Below are 22546 nucleotides of genomic sequence, written 5' to 3' on the forward strand. Positions count from 1 at the left end.
TTTTAATACTTTTTTCTAATCATTGTTTTATTGAAACTGTTAAACCAGACAGGATGTTAGTGTGCGTAAATATAAATACATATTACGGTATATTTGTCTCTGTGTATTTGTATATTTTTAATTTTAATTCTAACTAAATATTTTCTCTATTAACCTGAATTTTACTAGCTGATAGAGCAATATTATTGTCATATATATAATAAAGATTTATCTAAAGCAAAGTTATACCCTAATCTGGTTTCAAAGATGAGTCAGAGTGTCAAGTTTGGGTGTCATTAATTCTTTAGTTGTGTTACCACCAAGGGTAAAACCAGTAAGGTTATATGGGACAGCATATAATTCTTCTTGAAACAGTAATATACATTAGTAGACGAGAATTTTAGACAACTTCTGTTACCTTTACTAATATAAACGCGAAAGTAACTCTGACTGTCTGTCTGCCGTGAAAGCGTAACGTTTGGTATGAAGCAAGCTTTAAGCCTCTAAGATGCATCAATAATTAATTTTATAAAAAATAAATTCAACCTTAGTGACATCGTAACGCTAGAGCGCCAATATATACTGTAGGAATATAAAGTAAAACCTTTAAACCTATTTTCTCAAAAGTAATATTTCTTTTTTTTTATGTTATAGGGGGCAAACTAGCAGGAGGCTCACCTGGTGGAAAGTGATTACCACCGCCCATGGACATTTGCAACACCGGGGAGCTTGCAGGTGCGTTGCCGGCCTTTAAGGAATGAATGCGCTCTTTCTTCTTGAAGGTTCCTAAGTCGTATCGGTTCGGAAAAGCCGCCGGCGAAAGCTGGTGCCACAGAGTTGTTGTGCGAGGCAGAAAATGTCTTAAAAATCGCATTAATTATATTTTGGCACTCGAGCTTTTTTTCCTTTCCAAAAACAAAAAAAAGCATCATTCAAATAGGTCCTTAAACAAAGTTTTGACTGGTTATGTTACAGAATTATATTGAAAAGTAAAGTTACCGGTTCAGAAAGAAAATTATACTGAGAAGAACTGACGATAACGTTAAACAATCAAATGATGATTGCCGAGATGGCCCAGTGGTTAGAACGCGTGCATCTTAACCGATGATTTCGGGTTCAAACCCAGGCAAACCACTGAATTTTCATGTGCTTAATTTGTGTTTATAATTCATCTCGTGCTCGGCGGTGACGGAAAACATCGTGATACCTGCATGTGTCTAATTTCAACGCAATTCTGTCACATGTGTATTCCAACAAACCGCATTAGAGCAGCGTGGTGGAATATGCTACAAAACATTCTCCTCAAAGGGAGTGGAGGCCTTAGCCCAGCAGTAGGAAGTTTAAAGGCTGTTAATGTATGTAATGTAATCAAATGATCAGTGAACTCGCATGAAAATCAACAAACACTAAATTCACGTTTTATTAATAATCTTTAATCATGTTTTTAAATGAGATTCAAAATGACGAATAGACCAAGTAATCTAGAGTATTTCAAATTACTCAAGCTAACAAAGTGTTTGCTTTAAAAAATTCTAGTGCAGCTGCAGTAAAAGACTAGTTTTCCATAAACTTATTTTATGTATTTTTTACGACGTAGATCGTAAAACAACTCGTGGATAAAGCGGTTCTGATACTATTATGCTGTGAAATTGAATTGAAACCTTGATTCACTACTTGCCAATGTTGAACAAGACAATCGAAACAGTTTAGATTATAATCTTTCTAATATTATAAATTCCAATTGTAAGGATATTTATTCAGTCAAATATATGGATTTTTAGAATATGGCATAAATGTGTTCACAAAACATTATTTACAGTGCAAAGGCTATATATTTATTTGTTACTGAATAAATTTAATATTTGTAGTGAATTATTACATAGGGTACGGTTAAAATTGTTCATAAGTAAATTCCTAACATTTTATGTACTTACATCACGCGAAGCATATAGATATATTAAAAAATGATGGCACGTGCCTCTTTAAAATATTTACTTTTTATTAAATAAATTTTAAAAATATTATCGTATTTGTATTTTTTTGCTGTCTGTCTTGCTGTCATCCCACGCACACTAAGACGTCTTGTAAGCACGTGTGCACGCTTACTAATTTAACGTGCAGGGGCGCGCCTTCATGAAAATAGACCTGTAGAGATCTAACGTATGTAATAAATAGACAATCGCAAAATATTTAATTAATATTATTTTTGCATTATTTAGTTAAGGTGGCTGTCTTGATGTAGCCGATACTACGGTTTTTTTGCGAATAACATTGGATTCCAAGCTTCAGTGGAGTCCTCATTTATTATCCCTGACAGGAAGACTCAGCTCCGCAGGATACGCGTTTAGAAAAGTTAGACAACTAACTGATATTAATACCGCTCGTCTAGTATATTTTGGTTATTTTCACAGTATTATGTCATATGGAATATTACTTTCGGGTAATGCTGCAGATATTGAATCCGATTTTATTTTACAAAAGAGAGTCAACAATCCGGTCTATTTATAATCTTGGAGCTAGATACTCTCTTCGGGATGTTTTTAACAATGTAGGAATACTCACTGTTGCGTCACAATATTATTTATATTCACAGTAGCATTGATCACTTTGATAAAATCAGTGATAATCATTGTATGTGCACAAGAAGTAAGAATAAGCTTAGAACGCCAAGTTTCCGACTCCGCAAAGTCAATAAATCATTCATTTTCAACAAAGATGTTGAAAAAGAGTAACTACTGAGTTTCTTGTCGGTTCTTCTCGGTAGAATCTACATTCCGAACCAGTGGTAGCTTTACTTTAAATAGTTTGTTAAATGATGATTCAAAAGTGCTTGTAAAAGCCTACTCGAATAAAGTATATTCAGATTTTTTAATGCTTTTTTAAACAGTTGGGTCGTTTGATGATAACTTTGTTACTATATAGCTTAACAGATAAAATGAAAAATTTCAAACAGACTCAACTTATACATAACATTTATTGAAAAAGAAATAATAAAATAAACGCTGAAAGTTATATACGTACGTGTACAATATTTCTCAAAGAAAATCGTATATGAAATGTGGATAAGAGTTAAGAGGGTCAGGTAATAATGGATCAACGACATACTCGAAACGTGATTTCACGACGATATTGGCTGAGTCAGGGGTTTTTAGGATTCCACATATAAGCGTAGAATTGTATTTCTAGTAAGCAGCCTACATTGATGTCTTCTGTTTCAAGGTTGTTACTTTGGACTTTTATTTGTTTTTATTTAATCAGATATTCTACCCGATGGGAAGTGGTGGTCAGTACCACCCATAGAGATTATCATTATAAGAAATATTGACCCTATAGTGCATATTATTGTGCTCTATGGTATTATATTAAATACTGACGCGTATTTTAACTGTTTTTTTATGATATAGGTTGGCGGACGAGCAAATGGGCCACCTGATGGTAAGTGGTCACCATCGCCCAGAGACAATAACGCTGTAAGCAATATTAACCATTCCTTACATCGCCTACAATCAATAAATCATACTCCATCACTGAAATAAAAATCTGTACCTGTTAAACGAACTACTGTGTGAATGAAGCCTTACATTGCCAAACTACTACCTCTCAACTCTCAGATGTTAGACCTTGTAAAAGTTCAAAGTATTGCGGCAAGTTCGGCGTTAATTATAGCTAGTCAGTTGAAATTTACACAGAATACGCATAATTGTAGTTATGTTATCTCGGAACTGCTGTGTAATCTCGACAAATAATAGTCATAAAAGTCTAAACCCTAGTGTGGTACGGAACTGCTAGTGCGCGTTTCGCACTTGGCCAGATTTTAATCATTCGTTGTAGAATTGCTCTCGGGAATAAAAAACATTCCAGTGCGTTACATGGGGGAAATTGTATCTTTTAAACAATTTTTATTTAATTTATACATAGTTTTTGTTAATGTTGCGTTTACAAATATACGGTTAAGTTAATATTATGTTCTACCGGTCTGCTTAATGTCCTTATTGTAAAATTATAACTGTATTGTTAAGATTAGTGGTGAAGGTTTATGCTTGGACAAAACACAGGTGCCCTCCATATCACTCTAGTAATCCAATGGGACGGCAATCTTACACAGCCGCAGAGATTTTATGTGTAGGACAAACGTAAGTTACGTTACAACATCCGGGCGCGTCGACATTGATAGCCCAGAACCCGTCTGCTTCTAAGATTTGCGTAACAGAAAAACTTAATAACTATTTAGTGTTCGATTCGGATTTGATCTTAGGATCTCGAGATCTGCAGCATTATAAACTACATTTACATTTTTACATTAGTAGCCTGTAAATTTCCCACAGCTGGGCTAAGGCCTCCTCTCCCTTTTAGGAGAAGGTTTTGAGCATGTTCCACCACGCTGCTCCAATGCGGGTTGGTGGAATACAAATGTGGCAGAATTTCGTTGAAATTAGACACATGCAGGTTTCCGCACGATGTTTTCCTTCACCGCCGAGCACGAGATGAATTATAAACACAAATTATGCACATTAAATTCAGTGGTGATTGCCTGGGTTTGAACCCGAAATCATCGGTTAAAATGCACGCGTTCTAACCGCTGGACCATCTCGGCTCATTATAAACTAGCAACTATATAAATGAGACAGTCACAGCTATACAGGTACTGTAAGATGTACTAGTCATTTCTTCCAAGCTCCGCTCACTTTGGGAAGTGAGGTTTTGTGTTACTTATTGCCTGTAATTAAACTTGTCTACTTATATAAATTTATATTGTTTCGCTCTAAAATAATTATCTAGTGGCTGGTACCAACACAGACGATCTCTACCACTGGTGACATCTTTTTAACGTCCAGTAACAAAAATATTTTTTATAATTAAAATTGTTTCTGTAGTTTATTAGAGATAATATTTGTAACGAAAAATAACAATATTATTATTTTATTATTCAATTAAATCATATTATTTCGAGATTGTGAAATATATACTCAATCAAAAAATATCATTGAAGGAGGCTCATGTTATGTATTTTATTGAATGTAGGTTCCATCGAGAAGATTCGGTATTAAAATAAATCGTTACTGTTTTCCGTCGATTGTATTTTAATATATCCTGCCTAAATTCAGCAAAAACCTGCGGTATATTATTAGTAAAATTAATATGTCACACCAGGCATGATTTAATGACCTAGTGGAGTTAGAAACTTGATGTCATTACTTATCGTAAAGGATTTCCTTCGTCTACATAAAAATATATAATAAGCTTGAATTACGATGTTACACCATGGTCGTTTACGAATAATTTTTTGAACGGACTCAAAACAGACGAAAAAATATGTCGGCTGTATTAAACACTGGTAAATGTTTGTACATTCCACGCGAACAAAGCCGCATTTAGGGAACCTTTTACAGCATATCGATTCGACTAAATTCAAGTAGGTTTTACGCGCACTTTTAAATATCATATTTTACAAGACCAATTAAATGTAAGCCCACTATCAAACTGTACCGTCACGACCATTTATATTGACCCATAAATATTAAGTGATTACCTTTTCCCACAGACACTGATATTATCAGAAATTTAATCTACTTACATCGTAAATACTCCTTATGGGATCGTAGATGGACAACTTGCGAATACCTGTTGAGTAAGTAAGTAAGTGGTAGCAACCCAAACGGGGTTGCTGAAAATCTTACCATTGACATTTCTAGAACTTAACCGTTGGTGTCAGATTGATGGTGAGTTTTTTATTTATAATTTATATGCTTGCGTTTATAATGAATCATATCGTTTCAAACGATTTTAATAATGACCGATAAGCAAGCATCGCGATGCATCAGTTCTATGTTCTTCGTTATAACGGAAACCCTTTATCCAACTTAAATTATTAGTTCATGTAATTTTATTTCACTTGTCATTGTTTCAAGGGTAAATAATATTTCAGTCGTTCGATTTCGTGTGAACGTGTTCCAGTCCAATCGATCTCCCATCTCTCTGTCCCCTGCATTTGCACATTTGATTGCAACGTTTAATTAAAACAAGACATCAGTGTTGTGACAACAATGTAGTGAAAAACGTATGGATTACTTCAAGTGATATATAACATCAGACCAGTAAAAGGTTAAAGGTTATTTCTACCAAAACAGTAGCAGTCGGATATTTCAAAGATGGCAGCTAATAGTCCCGTGTCTTAGAAAGCGTGTAAAAGCTTTAAAGCGCGTTAAAGCGACAGATTGCTGGTGATGATGAATGATGAGGGAGGACATTTAGAGTGCATGTGTGTTTGCCCAATATTTGTGCACTGTAATAAGTCCTGCGCAGGTGGTTAGTCTTCCTAGAGATTGGACACCGCGCCTGAAATATGTCAGGATGACATTATTTGTATAGTTCCACGTGTATAATACGAGATTAATTATTATTATTGTAATTATTCAGAGTTTATGTTATAGTTTTATATATTTATCTTAATTTGAATACCTGTCCTCTCACCAAAGCTTACATATGACTGATCGCTATACACGCTAGGTTCGATTTTGGGAACAATTTTTACATGATTATTTTTTAACTTGGAATTTATGATAGTTTTCTTGTAGGTCAAATATTGCAAACTGAATTGAACCACTTGTCTTTTCCTATGAAGTGGGATATTTTACATTCAACTACAGTTCTGATGATAATACATTTTTATGACATATGTAAGATACCTTATTATAGTCATTTTGCTCAGGATTGGCTTCAGATGAAGATATTCCTCAACGGTCAACAGCACAGACTATTTTCTAGCACAGACTATTTTGTATTTGGAACATTTTTGCTCGCGTTTCGTACCTCTAAAGTCCAATTGTCCGTCTGTATGTGTATTTGTCTATACATCTGTCTATTTTCTCAGGAACCCCTAAAGGTCTGTCTGTTAATATTAAGCCGCTAAGTTTACGCAATAACAAGTTACATCATCAAGTACATCCCGTTGACGTTTGTTTCCCGTTTGTTGTTACATCAGTGTCTGTTTGTCTATCTCTGGCGGTACGGAACTCACATCCGTATACTGAATATACATTTTGGTTCAAATGTATATCTAGTATTAATTTATTTTTTCTGTTGACCTCATGTTATTTATTCTTTGTGTGTACAATAAAGTATAAATAAATAAATAAACAGCATCGCCAACTTTATTATATTGTAAAGAAATTTTAACTAGAGAATCGTTGTTGAGTTATATTTCTTGGCCACTACTTTTATTGATGTTATATATCAGGCTGAAACGACAGACGGTCTTATTGTGTCGTTTCCTTTAAGACGAGATGGCAGCTGGAAATGTGACATTTGCTTAGATTTATAAAAAAAAAACAAAGTGACTTATGTCAGTGACTTATGACAGAAAAAATGTTTGATCCATATTGAATGTAATGTTATTTTATGTGTGATGAATTATGTTTAAAATAATCAATATTAGATGACGAGTACAATTGCAATAGTGATTGCACTTTCCTTAATGATTAATGGAATCGATTTGCTTTATAATCGTAAGTTGATGTGTTACATAAAAATGAAATCTTGTCTATTTATGAGACCCTAGTACTTTGAATATAAACAATGTCTAAGTTACCCGGTTACGCTGTCGCCAAAGAGTGTTCATATGTTTAACCTCTTTATTGGTATAATATATATTTTGTATTATATTAAATAGATTCGTTAAATAGTTGTCTTAGGCCTTCATATAATAAGTACACCTCCATATTACATAATATACTCTTAGTAGTTATTTGCGTTACATTAAAATGAATTCTACATTATTCAAACCAAAACCAATTTCTTATAAAGGGTCGGAAAACTAAAAATAGACAAAAAATAAGTTATTTCCAACGCGCGCAATGTCAAGTGCTCTCTAATACACCTTACAGTTCTTTATTCATGAAAATCTCTTCACACTTATCATTTTAACTACGTGGAACGAACTACTCTACAGGTTAAAATCTTAACTGACTGCAAGTCATAAATACTGTTAATATAACGTTATTTGGGAGTAGGATTCTTATTCTGGATATTTATTCTACAACTAAACATTTATACTCAGTGTTGTTGAGTTCCGGTTCGGAAGGTGAGTGCATTGCAAAAGGACCGTAACATTCTATTATAACTTCCCAAAGTGGTGGGTAAGGAATGGTTAATTTTACGGTGTCATATCTTTGGGTGATAGTGACCACTTAACATCAGGCGGCTCTTTTCGAAGTTCGCGAATCTACATTTTGTACGAAACAAATAACATTATTGAATAAAAATCCAATCAAGTAACTGTCCTAACGCGGTGTACTTACATCTTTTCCCCTAAAGGAGATGGTGGTTTAATCCATTTTCCTGCTTGACTGTGACAACGTGTACAAGATTTCAACCATAACATTTAGTTTCTCTTACAAAATATTACTTCCCCGTGGAAGACGAAATGAATTATTATAAACACAAATTAAGTCGTGATCTTCAGTCAAAGTCAAAGTCAAAATTTTTTTTTCAATATAGAAATGTTACACTTGATTATTAATAGTCAAAAATCTACCACCGGTTCGGAAATTAACACCTCGGAACTGAGAAGAACCGGCGTAAGAAACTCAGCGGGATTTTATTTCGTTTTATTTTTTTAAATGACAGTTTTACAGCTTTTGATTTCATGTACAATAACAATAAATATATTTTCGTTTTTTGACACAGCCTGGAGGCAATCATCTCATTCCCAAGGTGTGCAATCAACTAAGTAGTCATTAGTGTTGTGATCCTTTCCAGTGAAAATTCTATCATTTGATGCCTCTAATGGATTTTAATTAAATGTACTTCGATATTTTGTCTACGTTACTGTTTTCTTTTTAGTTCTATTTTTTGTAGACGGCAAAAAGAACATGTTCATCTTTAAAGTCATGGACCGAACCTCTTTGCTAAATTAAACCAAATAGTATTCAAAATTCTGGCAGATTTTTTTAACCCACAAAATGGAAAGGTAACAAAACCACAGACGCAACACCATTCAATTTGAAAACCAAATGAAACTGAAAATTTTGAATGCGAATTGTTAAAAGATTTTCGTATTTTATGATGCGACAAATGAAAGGCGAATTCACACAGGTGAGATAAGACGCCTGAGATGAATATGGGCGACGGGAATGTGTAGAATAGGTAATGATTACACAAGAGGAGCTTTGGATGTGACCTGTGAGAAGTGAAGCGATACGTGGCAAGTGGAAAGTGACACTTGATACGGAAATACTGATGTTTTATTATGTAGTCGAGAGACAGTATGGTTGAATAAGTTCCACCTCCTTGTCTGCTTTAAAAGGAGATGAGCTTGGCTTAGCCCAGCAGAGGGACATTTACATGTTACTTTACTTTGTTCCGCTAAAACTTTAAATGATTCTGTTATCTGATATCGTTATGCCATGTGAATTCCTCGCTGGTTTAATGGTACCGCTGTAGACCTCGAAGTCCTTGATTCAAATTCTGGATCTGTCCGATTTTCAATCGCTCGCCGGCCTGGAAATGCAATCGAAGACACGTAAAGCTGAATTATATCCGATTTTCCGTTTCGATTTTTCTGTCCAACGGGATTATAAGAGAGAGTTCATAGGGATTGCACTTGAATTTGCGCCCACACATCTATGCTATAATATTTCCTGCAATATTCGGTTCACCAGGAAGCTAGAAGTGAGGAGGATGTCCTCCCGTTGATGTATCAGTTGATCATCACTCTGTAAAGCTATAGACCAACAAAATTATCTCCAATTACATTGACATAACAAGTTTGTTCACACAAACATACTGTGTTACCTATGTTCGTCCTAAAACTGCTACCATAATGGGAACGTTTTTTATCAAGCGCATTAGGATCTTCTGTAAATTAAACATAAAATATATTTATTGTGTATAGTAATATTATATCCATAACTTATAAATATTCTTGCAGCTAAATTAATCACAGACGAACATCCAGAATCGAAGTTAACCTTTCTTTTGTCTATATGTTTGTTGCTGAAGAGAATAAGCTTATTACCAAGTTTGAAATGGAGAATATTCTTGCCAGGATATTTAATTTTGGAAGTTAGTATTGACAATTATTATTAGTGTACCATAGCATGGGACACCCAGTTGGAACGAAGTTGCTTTTTCTATACATTGTGAATGAAATAACAAACAATAAAATAAATTAAATAAAACAATATAAAACCGTAGTCAATAGAAAGAGACAGATATGAGGGAAAGAGATAGAAAGGTCGCCTGGATATTTTTTTTTTCCTTATGTGACAATTTCTGCCTGTATACTGTAAGTCTCGTAAAAGAACTTCGTTCTAAAAGTAACTTTAAAAGTAAAAATACAGTTGCTGACAGTCAAAATAAACAAACATCGCACAGAAGTAATCTATAAAGCTAATCTAGGGGGTTTGGAAAGAAACACCCTTTGAATATTTATGTTACATTGTAATTAAATACCAAACAAACGTTAAAAATGTGGGCGCCTTCAGTAAATATTATAGCAATATTGTCATAACCTTTTATTGCTCACAAATTAAAACATCGGTATTTTCAATGTTTGTTAAGGCAACACCTACTGTAAGTTAAAATAGTCGCTTTTATGTAAACATTAACTATTACTAACTTAATAGAAATATGTATTCATTTTTTTATTTTTATATCATTTCAGATTCCATTGTCATTAATCTTTTTAGAAAGTACCCTTCTCTACGTATGGACGCCGTTCAAAGACTGTTTACTCCTACACTCGGATGATATCCTGGTACATTTGTACGAGAATATGAACCTCGAGTGGCTCATATGTCCTATGTGTTGTAATAAAAGTGACTGCTCCTACGCTTTTGCTACCCTGGTTGTTAAAGTGATGAGTTTCATGCTATTGTTGTCAATCTGTTTTATAACAAAAAAGTAATGTTTATTAATAATTATTTAATCTCTTTCATATAAAAGCGTTTACTTATTATTTATTAATATATTTAATTATATGTGTAAATTCTGTTTTATTTTTATTACCTTGTACATAAAGAAAAAAAAATGTGTTTTTTTGTAATAATTTATCTTTATTACATTTTTGCCATCGTCACATGTAGATATACGACCTCTTTTTAAATTGGATACGATTTTTACGCCAAGTTAATGAAATTACTTTAAACAATAACCAATCAATAACACGGAAACAAAATCATTATAAATGTAATGACGTGACGATGATAAGGATGTACTCCTGACTGGACTTCGTCACGGCGGCTGTTCTCAAGAAAGACAAATCAATTGCGTAGAACATACCGTCGAATAAATGCATGTACAAACAATTGCACATAATCCAATAGAACAAGAAATCCGACAGGACCGGATCCAAGTTGAGGAGGATCAACGGCTTAACTTACCAAGAATACTACTAGAATGAATTTCAAACCTTTGACTCTGATTTTTTTAACCCAGGTCTTCAGAAACTTTAGGCTTGTAAACTAGTCATTTGACCATCAAAGCAATAGTAATAAATATATCTTAAGAAATGTTTTAATTAAGATTATAATATACCTACATGTAATATTTTATAATTTAAGTTCTTCCAGCAGCAGAACTTTATAACTAAAAGATCCGCTGAATAACGTCTAACAAGCCTGTAGCGCTTATGAAATAATAAAAATTATAAAAAAATTAAGCAGACTTACGGAACGACAAACAAAATTCAAAAACGGATTTGTTTAAAATATATCTAATTCACTTTCAAAATTTCACTTATTCAAATAAACAAATCTTCAAGGACACGAAATATACGGCCTGTCTTTGATGTTATAGGTATATTATTACTTTGACTGGTTTTATTTATCACATTCTGATATTTTTAACATTTTTTTAGGATATAAAATATTGTAACCTGTTAATTAATTACGCTCGAGACCGAAATAAATCCTCCTCTTTCGTTCGTATAATGTTTAAAGTTTCTCAAGTTGTATAAAATCTTACATTGTTACGTATTTTATAACTTTGTAATAATTATGCAACTAACCACTAAGTTTAGTATTCCGTATAAACTTTTCTTCAACGTAATTTGTATGTAATACTATAAGTTTTCGGTTTATGTGTCACAAAAAATCCTATATTGTATAATAAAATATATAATTGTTACTATCTTTTATAAATAAATAAATAATATTAATTTTTAAATTGTTGCAAAATTTTGCCTTTAGATTTATCTTTGGTCTGCGTAAGTTTGATCATGTTACGCAGTATCAGTCACAGTTAAAGTGGCTGCCAATCAGGCTTCGAACAGAACGCTTTATATTTTTTTATGTGTGTATTATTGGGATGTAGTTAGGTGTAGTTTATTATTATGCTTTAGTATAAATATTCTTATATTATGGTTTTTATCTCCTCTCTCTATCTATTTCTGCACTAACCTGTTTTCGTTCTAAGCTTCTATCACCAAAGGTTGTCTGTGAGAGATCGCATTAAGCGATAGGACCGCCTTTGTGCACGATTTATCTAATTTTTTTTCTTGCTTCTCGTATATATTTATGTGTTGTGCAATAAAGTATTTTAAATAAATAAAAATAAAAATAGCCTCTATTTCTACTGCGATATTTTACACGAGTGCATACTTATTCTAAATATATATGTATAAATAGATATCAATGTTTGTTCGTAACAGTCGCCTCTGCTGCGTTGGCCTTTCCTCAGCCTAGCCATACATCTCTTTCCCGTGACTTTTGCCCTAAAGTGAGATCCACACATCTGATTGAAAATATCTGTCCTTATTTTATTTGGTCTTTCCTTCTTTCTTTTCCTCTCTTATGGTAACCGCACACACACACAGTACACGTCACACGTTTTGTGCATCTATACACATATTATAGAAGTGTAACCCATTACTATAACAATTGCACTATTCTTATTTTTATTTTTTTTTTAGCATTAGCAGCCTGTAAATTTCCCACTGCTGGGCTAAAGGCCTCCTCTCCCTTTGAGGAGAAGGTTTGGAGCATATTCCACCACGCTGCTCCAATGCGGGTTGGCGGAATACACATGTGGCAGAATTTCGTTGAAATTAGACACATGCAGGTTTCCACACGATGTTTTCCTTCACCGCCGAGCACGAGATGAATTATAAACACAAATTAAGCACATGAAAACTCAGTGGTGCCTGCCTGGGTTTGAACCCGAAATCATCGGTTAAGATGCACGCGTTCTAACCACTGGGCCATCTCGGCTCATTCTTATAATAGACTATTATTAAAGACTAAACAAAATGTATTACAGATTAGTTTTAACTACAAATATAATTATAAAGGTACGTCACATACAATAATATATTAATAGGTGGAAGCTGACATCATCGCTTCTACTTAATAAAAACTTTTCGCTAGACCAAGTGATTAAAAAGCAAATTTTTCGCCGTTAAATTCCACGTGAAATGCACTCCGTAATATTTTCAGCAAACACCGCTTTAAAGCGCCATTCCACTTTTTTGATGTTCATTTCGCTGGAATGTTTTTCAAAACACAAAGGAGCCGTGTCCCGAATGCACGTCGACTGGCGCTTAACTGTGACTTTATTCGAATCATTTTTTTTTATTTAAAAAAAATAAATGGAAATGGGATGTCCCGTCATCGTGTACACTATGAGAAACAAACGTATTTTGGTAGCCTGGCTTATTTGGTGGTAGGGCAAGTCCATTTATACCGACGAATTCTATTGCCAACGAATAATACTTAATTTTTTTCTGTTCCGGCATGGAACCAGTGTAACTACAAGCACAAGGGCCATAACATTTTAATGGTGACCACTTACCGTCAAAGAGCTAAGGGCCTTTAGGCTTGCGGACTTGGCCTTGTGGATTTTTTTGTATAAAATATGTACACTTTATAAGAATGTTAAATTATAAAGTGCTTGGATTTTTTTTTAAATAAAAATCTATTCAAATCAAATAAATTTTATTCAACTAAACTTCACAATGAAGCGTTTTTTAATTAAACGAATATCTTAACTGTCTCTAAATATATATTAATTATACGCATTGTTGTGTTTTTGTGTGAATTCGTATGTTTAGTGAAAAATATTATAAATCCAAATGGTACCCATACATTGTAGCAAAAATAGCTTTACAAGTAAACACACAACACACACATACATATAAAATGTGTAAACACTGTAAGTTATATTTACAACTCGAGCGACCGGGGCGTTTCCTACAGTTTAGCTGATTGAATGACCACCTACCACCAATTAAAGGAAATTACACATCGTTTATGTACCATTTGTGTAATACGATTGTTGGAATTGGAATTGGATTGAATGGAAATATTCTAAAACATTTATCTGATTAAGTCTTACATGTATTATTTTTAAATTAAAGATATTTCGTCAAAATTATATAACCGATTGACTTTTTCGTCAATTGGCTTGATTATAAAGCCCGTAGTACCAAGTTCATTGGTTACGCTCCAAGTCCGGCTAAGAAATTAATAAATTTTCGGAGGCAGCCGGTGTCTTGAAGTCAGTGTTTACATTACCGTGCCTCGGAAAGTACGCAAAATCGTTAAAAAATATACTGACTGACATATAACGCACAGCCTGTGCCAGTCGGTTTGCCGGGGCGAAATTTTGCTCGTGATTTTCCTAACCGTTGGTGAGAACTACAGAATGATATTTCCTGATTCATGATCATTCTTAAGGGATTGAATAGTTCGTTAGTTAGTTAGTTGTAAATATGAGAGATGGCTACTCAACCATAAGTCCGCCCCTTGTACAACACATAGTCATATGATTTCTGTTTATTATGTTTGTGGTGTACATATATGAATATAACCAATATGGAATTCGGTATTTTGGCTTTCAACATGAAACATTACATAACATTAACAGCCTTTAAATTTCCCACAGCTGGGCTAAAGCCTCCTCTCCTTTTGAGGGTTTGGAGCTTATTCCACTGCGCTGCTGCAATGCGGGTTGGTCGATGTGGCAGAATTTCGTTGACATTAGGTTTCCGCACGATGTTTTCCTTCACCGCCGAGCACGAGATGAATTATAAACACAAATTAAGCACATGAAAATCGAGTACTTGCCTGGGTTTGAACCCGGAATCATCGGTTAATCTTACAGTATACACAAAATTACAAATGGTTACCTAACCATTGGGCCATCTCGGCTAGGCTTTGCTTTCGAATAAATTTGACAGTTGCTACATCGTATTTAAAAATTCATTGCTTAATCAGCTTAAGTTTGTAAAAGTTAATCATTTAAAAAAATCTAAATATGGAAACTATTCTATAGACTGTCTTTTTCATCTTTTTTTGCCCCATTGTTAAGCAGACGGTCAGTTGGGCCACTTAATAGGAAGTAGTCAACACTGCCCATACAAATTGGCGCCGCATGAAATCTAGACAATTTCTTACATAGCCTATACGTTACTAACCTTGGGAACTAAGATGTTATGTCCCTTGTACCTGTAATTAAACTGTCTCACTCACCCTACAATCCGGACCAAAACAATAGTAAGTATTTCTGTTAAAAGGTTAAATAAATTATGAGTGGGTGGTACCTACCCAGGAGGGCTTGCACAAAGCCCATTTTGAGCGATAGAGCGAAATTAACAAATCGGTAACATCCAGCTCACCGGTGTTGCAAATGTCTTTAGGCGGTGGTGGTCTTTTTCCATCAGGTGAGTCTCCTGCTTTTTCATTTCATTTATAACCATAAAATATACAAATAATATGTTTTAGTTTTCACAAGAATCGTCTCCAATAATCCTTTAAAGATTCACTATTCCCTCTAGTTTCAAACTATGCCACGCTCGCTCACTTGAAAAACGAATCCTGTACTCCCCCACTGTAACCCCCATTACAATAAATGGGGGACAAATGTTAATGTAAGTCGAAATTGAAAACCTGTAATGTATATCGTACAATTTAAACGAATCTTACCGAAGGGAAATTGCCATTTTGTAGGAATACGAGCTACTTACTTTGATTCCAATTGCTACAAACGTTTTAACTTTAAACGCTTTCTATTACGCTTCACTTGTAATACTAAAGGAGTATATTAGTAAATTTGGGAACTCACTTCACAAATTAAAGACAGAAATAATGAGTAGGTTTCCATAACAATACGTTATCAGAGATAATAATAATACAATACGTTAACAAGAAGAAGTTCTTTTACTCGGCTCACGGTAGAGTGATCTGGCAGAAATCATCACGTGAGGATGCGTTATGCCCACCAGGCGATCATTCTATCTCTTTTCTTTCTCGCCGTCTCTTTTTAATATAATAATGATAAATAAATATATTGGACAACATCACATACGTTACTCTGATCCCAATGTAAGTAGCAAAAGCTCTTGTGTTATGGAAAATCAGAAGTAACGACGGTACTACAAACACCCAGACCCAAGACAACATAGAAAACTACTGAACTTTTTCTACATCGACTCGGCCGGGAATCGAACCCGGGACCTCGGAGTGGCATACCCATGACGCCACTACTCGACCACGGAGGTCGTCAAGTATATAAGGTTTTATATAATATTATTTTTTATTGTTTTTAATTCACACGCAATTTTTAAGAAAAATATATTCTTTTGTCATTATATATTCAAAAACGTGTTGAATTATTTTACAATCTGCTATTTAATACATAATGTATATAGCGGAAGCAACTTCGCTTCCCACGACACCTCGCATGTCAAGACTAGGATCACCAACCGCTACAATGCAAAAATAAATCGACTAAAAAATAGCTAAAATTATGAAGACAATGATGTCCATGTCGGAGAAACTAGTTTTTAATCTATATTAATTTAACGCTGGTCCCGTCTCATATCCGAGAAACGAGGTTCAGAACTGGCGACGCTGTGAAAAAAGCTGAAGCGACAAACGATCCAAATATTCGTGTCTTATTTCAAATTATGTTTTTGTCCCATTTGCTGTTGAAACCTGGACCTTGGAGTAGTTGTGCAAAAAGCTTCATTAAAAGTATAACACCTCGCCTTATTTCCTCCAGTGACAGGAGGACTGGTTCGTTTAAGCCCAGAGGATCGAAGTTGCGATTCAACGAGGTAATTCTACTAGCATTCTTGTCACCATTGCACGCGTTCATGATTTATACAGTAACTATTTCCTTATTTCGATTAAGCTGTAAAAGTGTTTTTTTACGCCACAACACCTTAACCAGCGACCTTTAGTAAGACGTTGTTCATTTTCTGCCATAAATAATGGGCTGGACACGTGAGGAATGTACTAATCTGTCTATGGGCAGTGGTGACCACTTACCATCAGGCGGCCTATTTTCCACCAATATAAAATAAATGAAAAGATTCTTCTTATGATAGAATATATCAGATAAAGTCATTTCTGTGTCTTCTGTTAGTTAAAGTATTTTCACTTGCATTGAAAAATTTTCCGCCCTGAAAAATATTGTTGATGATAACTATAATTAATTGAGCTTAATGGTCTAGTGCATAGTTTCACAACCCTGGGCTTACGTTTGTTAAAGTAGGTCGTGTTGTGTCAAGGAAAAAAATTAACAATCTTTATATAGTATTCTCTGGGGTGTGTATATTTATGATTGTTTTAAATGTATGTTACAATAAGCACTAATTTAATAAATTAATCCTTTCAATATTATTATTTTTCAAATAATTTTTTAGTTTTACGTCAAATAAATAAAGAATTTTAATATGAGTATCACATAAAGATTATATAAAAAGATAAATTGCACGTGATTATTGCAATTTTATTTTTAGTGAAATATTTTTGTTTAACTACTGAGTTTAGAGGCAGTTTTCTCGGAAAATTTACATTTGGAACCGTTAGTAGTTTGATATTATAAAATTACGATTCAAAAGCGTACTTTAATATATTGTTAGAAGAAAATTAAAGTCACAAATAGCAACACTGCGACCGGATATATAAGGACGACGGTTGGCGGCACTCGTGCGTCCGCTTAGCTGTCCGAATATCTAGCGACGGCCTGTCATAGAAGGAAAATGTCTGTTGGCCGCCATTACAATATTTTTTAAAAATATCATTTAATTTTCTATTTGTAATAATATTATTATTTTGTTGTATATAACGTAATAACAGTTAACTTTAATTTTCTATATAAGTGATTGTAGTGAAAAATATATCAGAAAAGATTTCACCTTGCATACAAAATATATCAAAGCAACATTGAATTTTCATGTAACATGTTTACAACGTAACATCTTATGTGCAAGTTAATAAATAAAAGCGCGTCAGAAGGAAGTCTGAGATACTGACATCCGGGAACGCGCACTCTACACCAAGTGCAACGAAGCTTTGAACCAAAGTGACGTTATAAAGGAGGAAACATTAGCCTTTTTTATTAGGACTGACACAAATATTATTAATTCTGCTGAGATACGTTTTAGCTTATGTAGGATATTGCATTAAGGTGATGTGGTTTACTTTTGTTATTTAAATAAAGTACTCTTAATTATTACTGGTACAACATACACCTAAAGCCGTCACTACAATTGATTAGCTGTTGTGTCTAGTAATGTCCTTGAAATATTAGGTAGTCGAACTCAAATTCAAATTCCTTCATTCAATATAGAAGCATTACACTTACTTATTGATTGACAAATTAAACACTACCGGGTTGGAAAAGCAAATACCCTGACCTGAGAAGAACCGGCGAAAGAAATTCAGCGGGTATTTTTGTGTCAAATATATATATATTATTATTTAAATAAATAGCCAGGAGGCAATCATTCATTCCGAAGGTGTGCTGTCAATCATAAACTCACTAATTCTCTAATAACCTTTCACACAGACGTTCTTCGACATTTTTTTTTTAATTTGGTAAGTACTCGTTAGTGATTATATGTATAATATTTATTTATATCTCATTAGCTGGAACGGCGGCTTCGCTCCGGTGGAATTTAGTTAGTGGCGAAAATTCTCCAATATCTTGTATAGTACTTATCCCCAAAATGACACCCTCAAAGGATGAAAAAAGTAGCCTCTGTCCGACTTTGAAGTTCAAGTATGCTTCGTACAACCTTTCGTCGTAATCGATTCAGTAGGTTAACCGTGAAAGCGTAACAGACAGACATACATACATAGTACACAGTATTGACTGCCCGTCCAGACCCCGTGTTTTTTTTAATCAATGAGATATAAAACACTCCACCACACAGACCGCCCAAGCGATCCATTTACCGTCACTGCTAACATCGCCTCGCGTATTTTTTCAAGTCTCTTCTTAAATCTCTTAATATATGAAAAGCACTCATTCGATTTACTAAATATAAGAGGCAATGTTTATCTTCATAATAAACTATTTATTTTGATCATTAAAACTGTGAGAATTTATCTTAAAAATATATGTCGTTATTTTGTCCAATTTTCTTTAAACATTAAACATGCATGCATGCATATAGCTTCTGTACGTTTTATAAAAGATACACGTTGTGATCGACTTTTGTATAAGCTTTTTGGTGAACTAGAAATATTTCACACAAAGTTTTCTATGTCTGTTCCACTTTTGGCAGCGCTTTGGACTCGCGAGGACCATTGATCGGATAAACATAAACCGTTTGAATATATCTTGGGGTGTATTCGTAATGTGACCTGAACGAGGTATCACATGTACAGCCTGTAAATTTCCCACTGCTGGGCTAAGGCCTCCTCTCCTTTTGAGGAAAAGGTCAGGTGCATATTCCACCACGCTACTCTAATGGGTTAGTGAATTCACATGTAGCAGAATTTTGTTGAAATTAGACACATGCAGGTTTCCTCATGATGTTTTCCTTCACCGCCGAGCTAGAGATGGATTATAAACACAAATTAAGCATATAAAAATTCAAAGGTGTTTGTCTGAGTTTGAACCGGCAATCATCGGTTAAGATGTACACGTATTAATTACTGGGCCATATCGGCTCTTGAACGAAGTGTGGCCGGGTCCTAACTTAGTTTTTAATAGAAGTTTGCTTCTATATCTCTTTCAAAGCCTTAAGGTCGTGAGCTGAAGCATCGCTCGCCGTCTCATTGGTTTTATCTGGAGCAATCACAATTACTCTTTTAAAAGCGTTTGGGGAAATAGATTCTCGTATGACATTTATTTACTTTACTTTGTTCTCCTTTACCAAAGACTAACTTTGACCCTGTTTCTTTGTTTTTGTATCTGTTCTGTTAGATCACAAGAACGGGTTCCTTTTGCAAATAGCCGATACAATAGTTAAACAATACGCATGAATTATTTCTGATACCCACGACAGAAAAAGGATTTATGTATACAACATACGTACGTATTTGTATGTACATCATTTTTATACGTACACTCAAAAAAATTGTGATACGGCTTTTTGCAAGGCCGTCTAGGTAGGTACCACCCAATTATCAGATATTCTATAGCCAAACAGCAATACTTTTAATGTGCGGATTTAAGGGTGAGCCAATGTATCTATAAGAATAAGGGACATAATATCTTAGTTCTCAAATTTGGTTGCGTATTGGTGATTTAAGGAATGGGTTATAATATTTACAGTGCCAATGTCTATGGGCGTTGATGACCACTTTCCATTAGCTGGTTCATTGGCTCATCCACCTATATTTATAATTAAAAAAAGTACTTCAATTGCTTTCACTCTACGTTCAATCGTTCAATCGTATTATTGCCAGTGAGTAAGCAAGTACTAGGAAATCAGGTGTCGGAAATCCTATGTCATTTTCTGTACCCCCAATATCGTGTATACAAAATTTCAATTTAGCTGAATCCACTTGCGTTATTCACTCGACCATTTAAGCCGGGAATCGAATCTATTACCCCACCTCAAACAAAGGTATAAAATCCAAGTTCCAAGTTCCATCTTCTTTCATACCTCTACATTACCATTAAACCTTGTCTCTTAACTAACAACACAATAAGCGTTCATATGAATGATGCTTTCAATTTAATTTTAAATAAAATAAAGTTCGAAATTCAATCTTATGTAACTGAAATTATAATTCATATTCCTATGAACTCCGGTTATACAGCCTCCGGTAAAACACGACCAAATCAAGAGTGTAGTTATTAAGCAGTAAACTGAGTGTCGTTTCTCGTTATATCGAATTGGTCGCGTTTTATTTCTTTTTTCACGTGAATGTGGTAGTGTTGCCGTGTTTGTTTTTTTTTATTGAATGTGTATTAATGGAGAAGTTTTCATTAGTTCGTACGGTAGAAGTATTCTGTAAGAAAAAAGACGAAAATCGGAAAGAACGCGAGCGTGAATGTCAGAATATCATATGTGAAATCGAAGAGAATAATTATAAAATTCATTTTATTTACAAATCAAAATGGCGTATCAACGTATGGTGACGTTGATTTTGTTGTATGTCAAAATTTCACCACTAAGATATGAAATTAATTCTCATAGAATTACACTATAAAAATAAAAGGTGAGTCAGCCAGTGGAATTTTACGTGTTGGTTTATGTAATCTAATTTAAGTAGGTTGTATAGGTTATTTAATCTACCGAAAAATAGCAATACATTTTTTGTAGCGTTCAATTTAATGTATCAGTTAGTCTAATTGCAGGTAAAGTCTATCTCAGTGTCAATAATTTGAAGCACAATGATGGTGCTGAGATTGGTTAATGTATCTTGCAATGCTTATGACTACGGTCGGTAAGACCACTTACCATCTGGAGGGATATTAACTGACTGCTTTCCAATTTTAAATTATACATAGATTATATCTACTCAGATAATTATTTTTGACGATGTCAGTATTGAGTAATACTTCTTACAATGCCAATCTACCAATATCCATATAATTATGATAAGTTTTTGCTGAAACGGAGCAGAGCAAATAATAGAGCAAAGGTGCTCTTATTCATACTCAAAGTTGTTAAGCAGAAGCGTTTATGCCGTTTAAAATAAAAATTAAAACGATTCAATATATAATCCAAATCCTTCATAGCATTATTTTAACTAATTATGTGGGTAATATTAGATCTAGCAACCCCATGGGCAAACTGTTGCTGGGTGGGCGGTCGCGGGGCTCAGTGTAGCTACTATTTCAAACTCAATACGTGAAACTACATAGAGATGTTATTACAGTTCGAATTAATTTAAATAGATAATTTTTCTTAGTAATATTATAACCATTTCACCGAAATAAGTTATCACTTAATAAGATAAATAACATATTTTGTATATGAAGATAAAATACAAGTTCAATGTTTTAAAGTAAAACTTTTCGTTTTTTGTCTAATCTGGTAATCGTACACTTGTACTAAGCACGTCTTTCGATATTTCTTTCCGAAATAAATCAAGATCTAATAATGGCTATTAAAAATAATAACTAATCTTGTATCGCTAAAATAGTTCAATACTTGTGAATGATAATAAAAGCAAGAGAAGCTGACAAAATTAACTCCAATACTATATATAATAAAGAAATGTAAAATGTGTTTATTGTAAATTACAATAATATTGTAATTTCTCAATTTCATTTTGATGTACACTAATTTCAACATATATATGCTGTATCATCAAAATGTTAATATAATAAATATATGGTAATGACAGCTCTGTATACATCCTGAATCACCCCTAACAAA

The 22546-nt window shown here is 33.9% G+C and overlaps 1 protein-coding gene across 1 annotated transcript; it reads left to right on the plus strand.

The window, feature by feature from the left end:
- The first annotated feature begins 7352 nt into the window (after positions 1-7352).
- LOC113399511 (uncharacterized) lies at positions 7353-10906 on the plus strand. Its single transcript, XM_026638659.2, has 3 exons — positions 7353-7484; positions 9908-10041; positions 10643-10906. The coding sequence occupies exons 1-3, from the start codon at positions 7415-7417 to the stop codon at positions 10883-10885; spliced, it is 447 nt and encodes a 148-aa protein (XP_026494444.2). The 5' UTR covers positions 7353-7414; the 3' UTR covers positions 10886-10906.
- The last annotated feature ends 11640 nt before the right edge of the window (positions 10907-22546 follow it).

This window comes from Vanessa tameamea, chromosome 25 (assembly GCF_037043105.1).
Source record: "Vanessa tameamea isolate UH-Manoa-2023 chromosome 25, ilVanTame1 primary haplotype, whole genome shotgun sequence".
In the NCBI taxonomy this organism is placed as follows: domain Eukaryota; kingdom Metazoa; phylum Arthropoda; class Insecta; order Lepidoptera; family Nymphalidae; genus Vanessa; species Vanessa tameamea.

What these genes read in the sequence shown, in the direction of transcription:
- LOC113399511 (XM_026638659.2), top strand. Translation starts at nt 7,415, where the DNA reads ATGACGAGTACAATTGCAATAGTGATTGCACTTTCCTTAATGATTAAT. An exon ending in AATCGATTTGCTTTATAATC is followed by an intron (nt 7,485 to 9,907) that starts GTAAGTTGATGT and finishes ATATTCTTGCAG; the next exon opens with CTAAATTAATCACAGACGAA. An exon ending in CAGGATATTTAATTTTGGAA is followed by an intron (nt 10,042 to 10,642) that starts GTTAGTATTGAC and finishes ATATCATTTCAG; the next exon opens with ATTCCATTGTCATTAATCTT.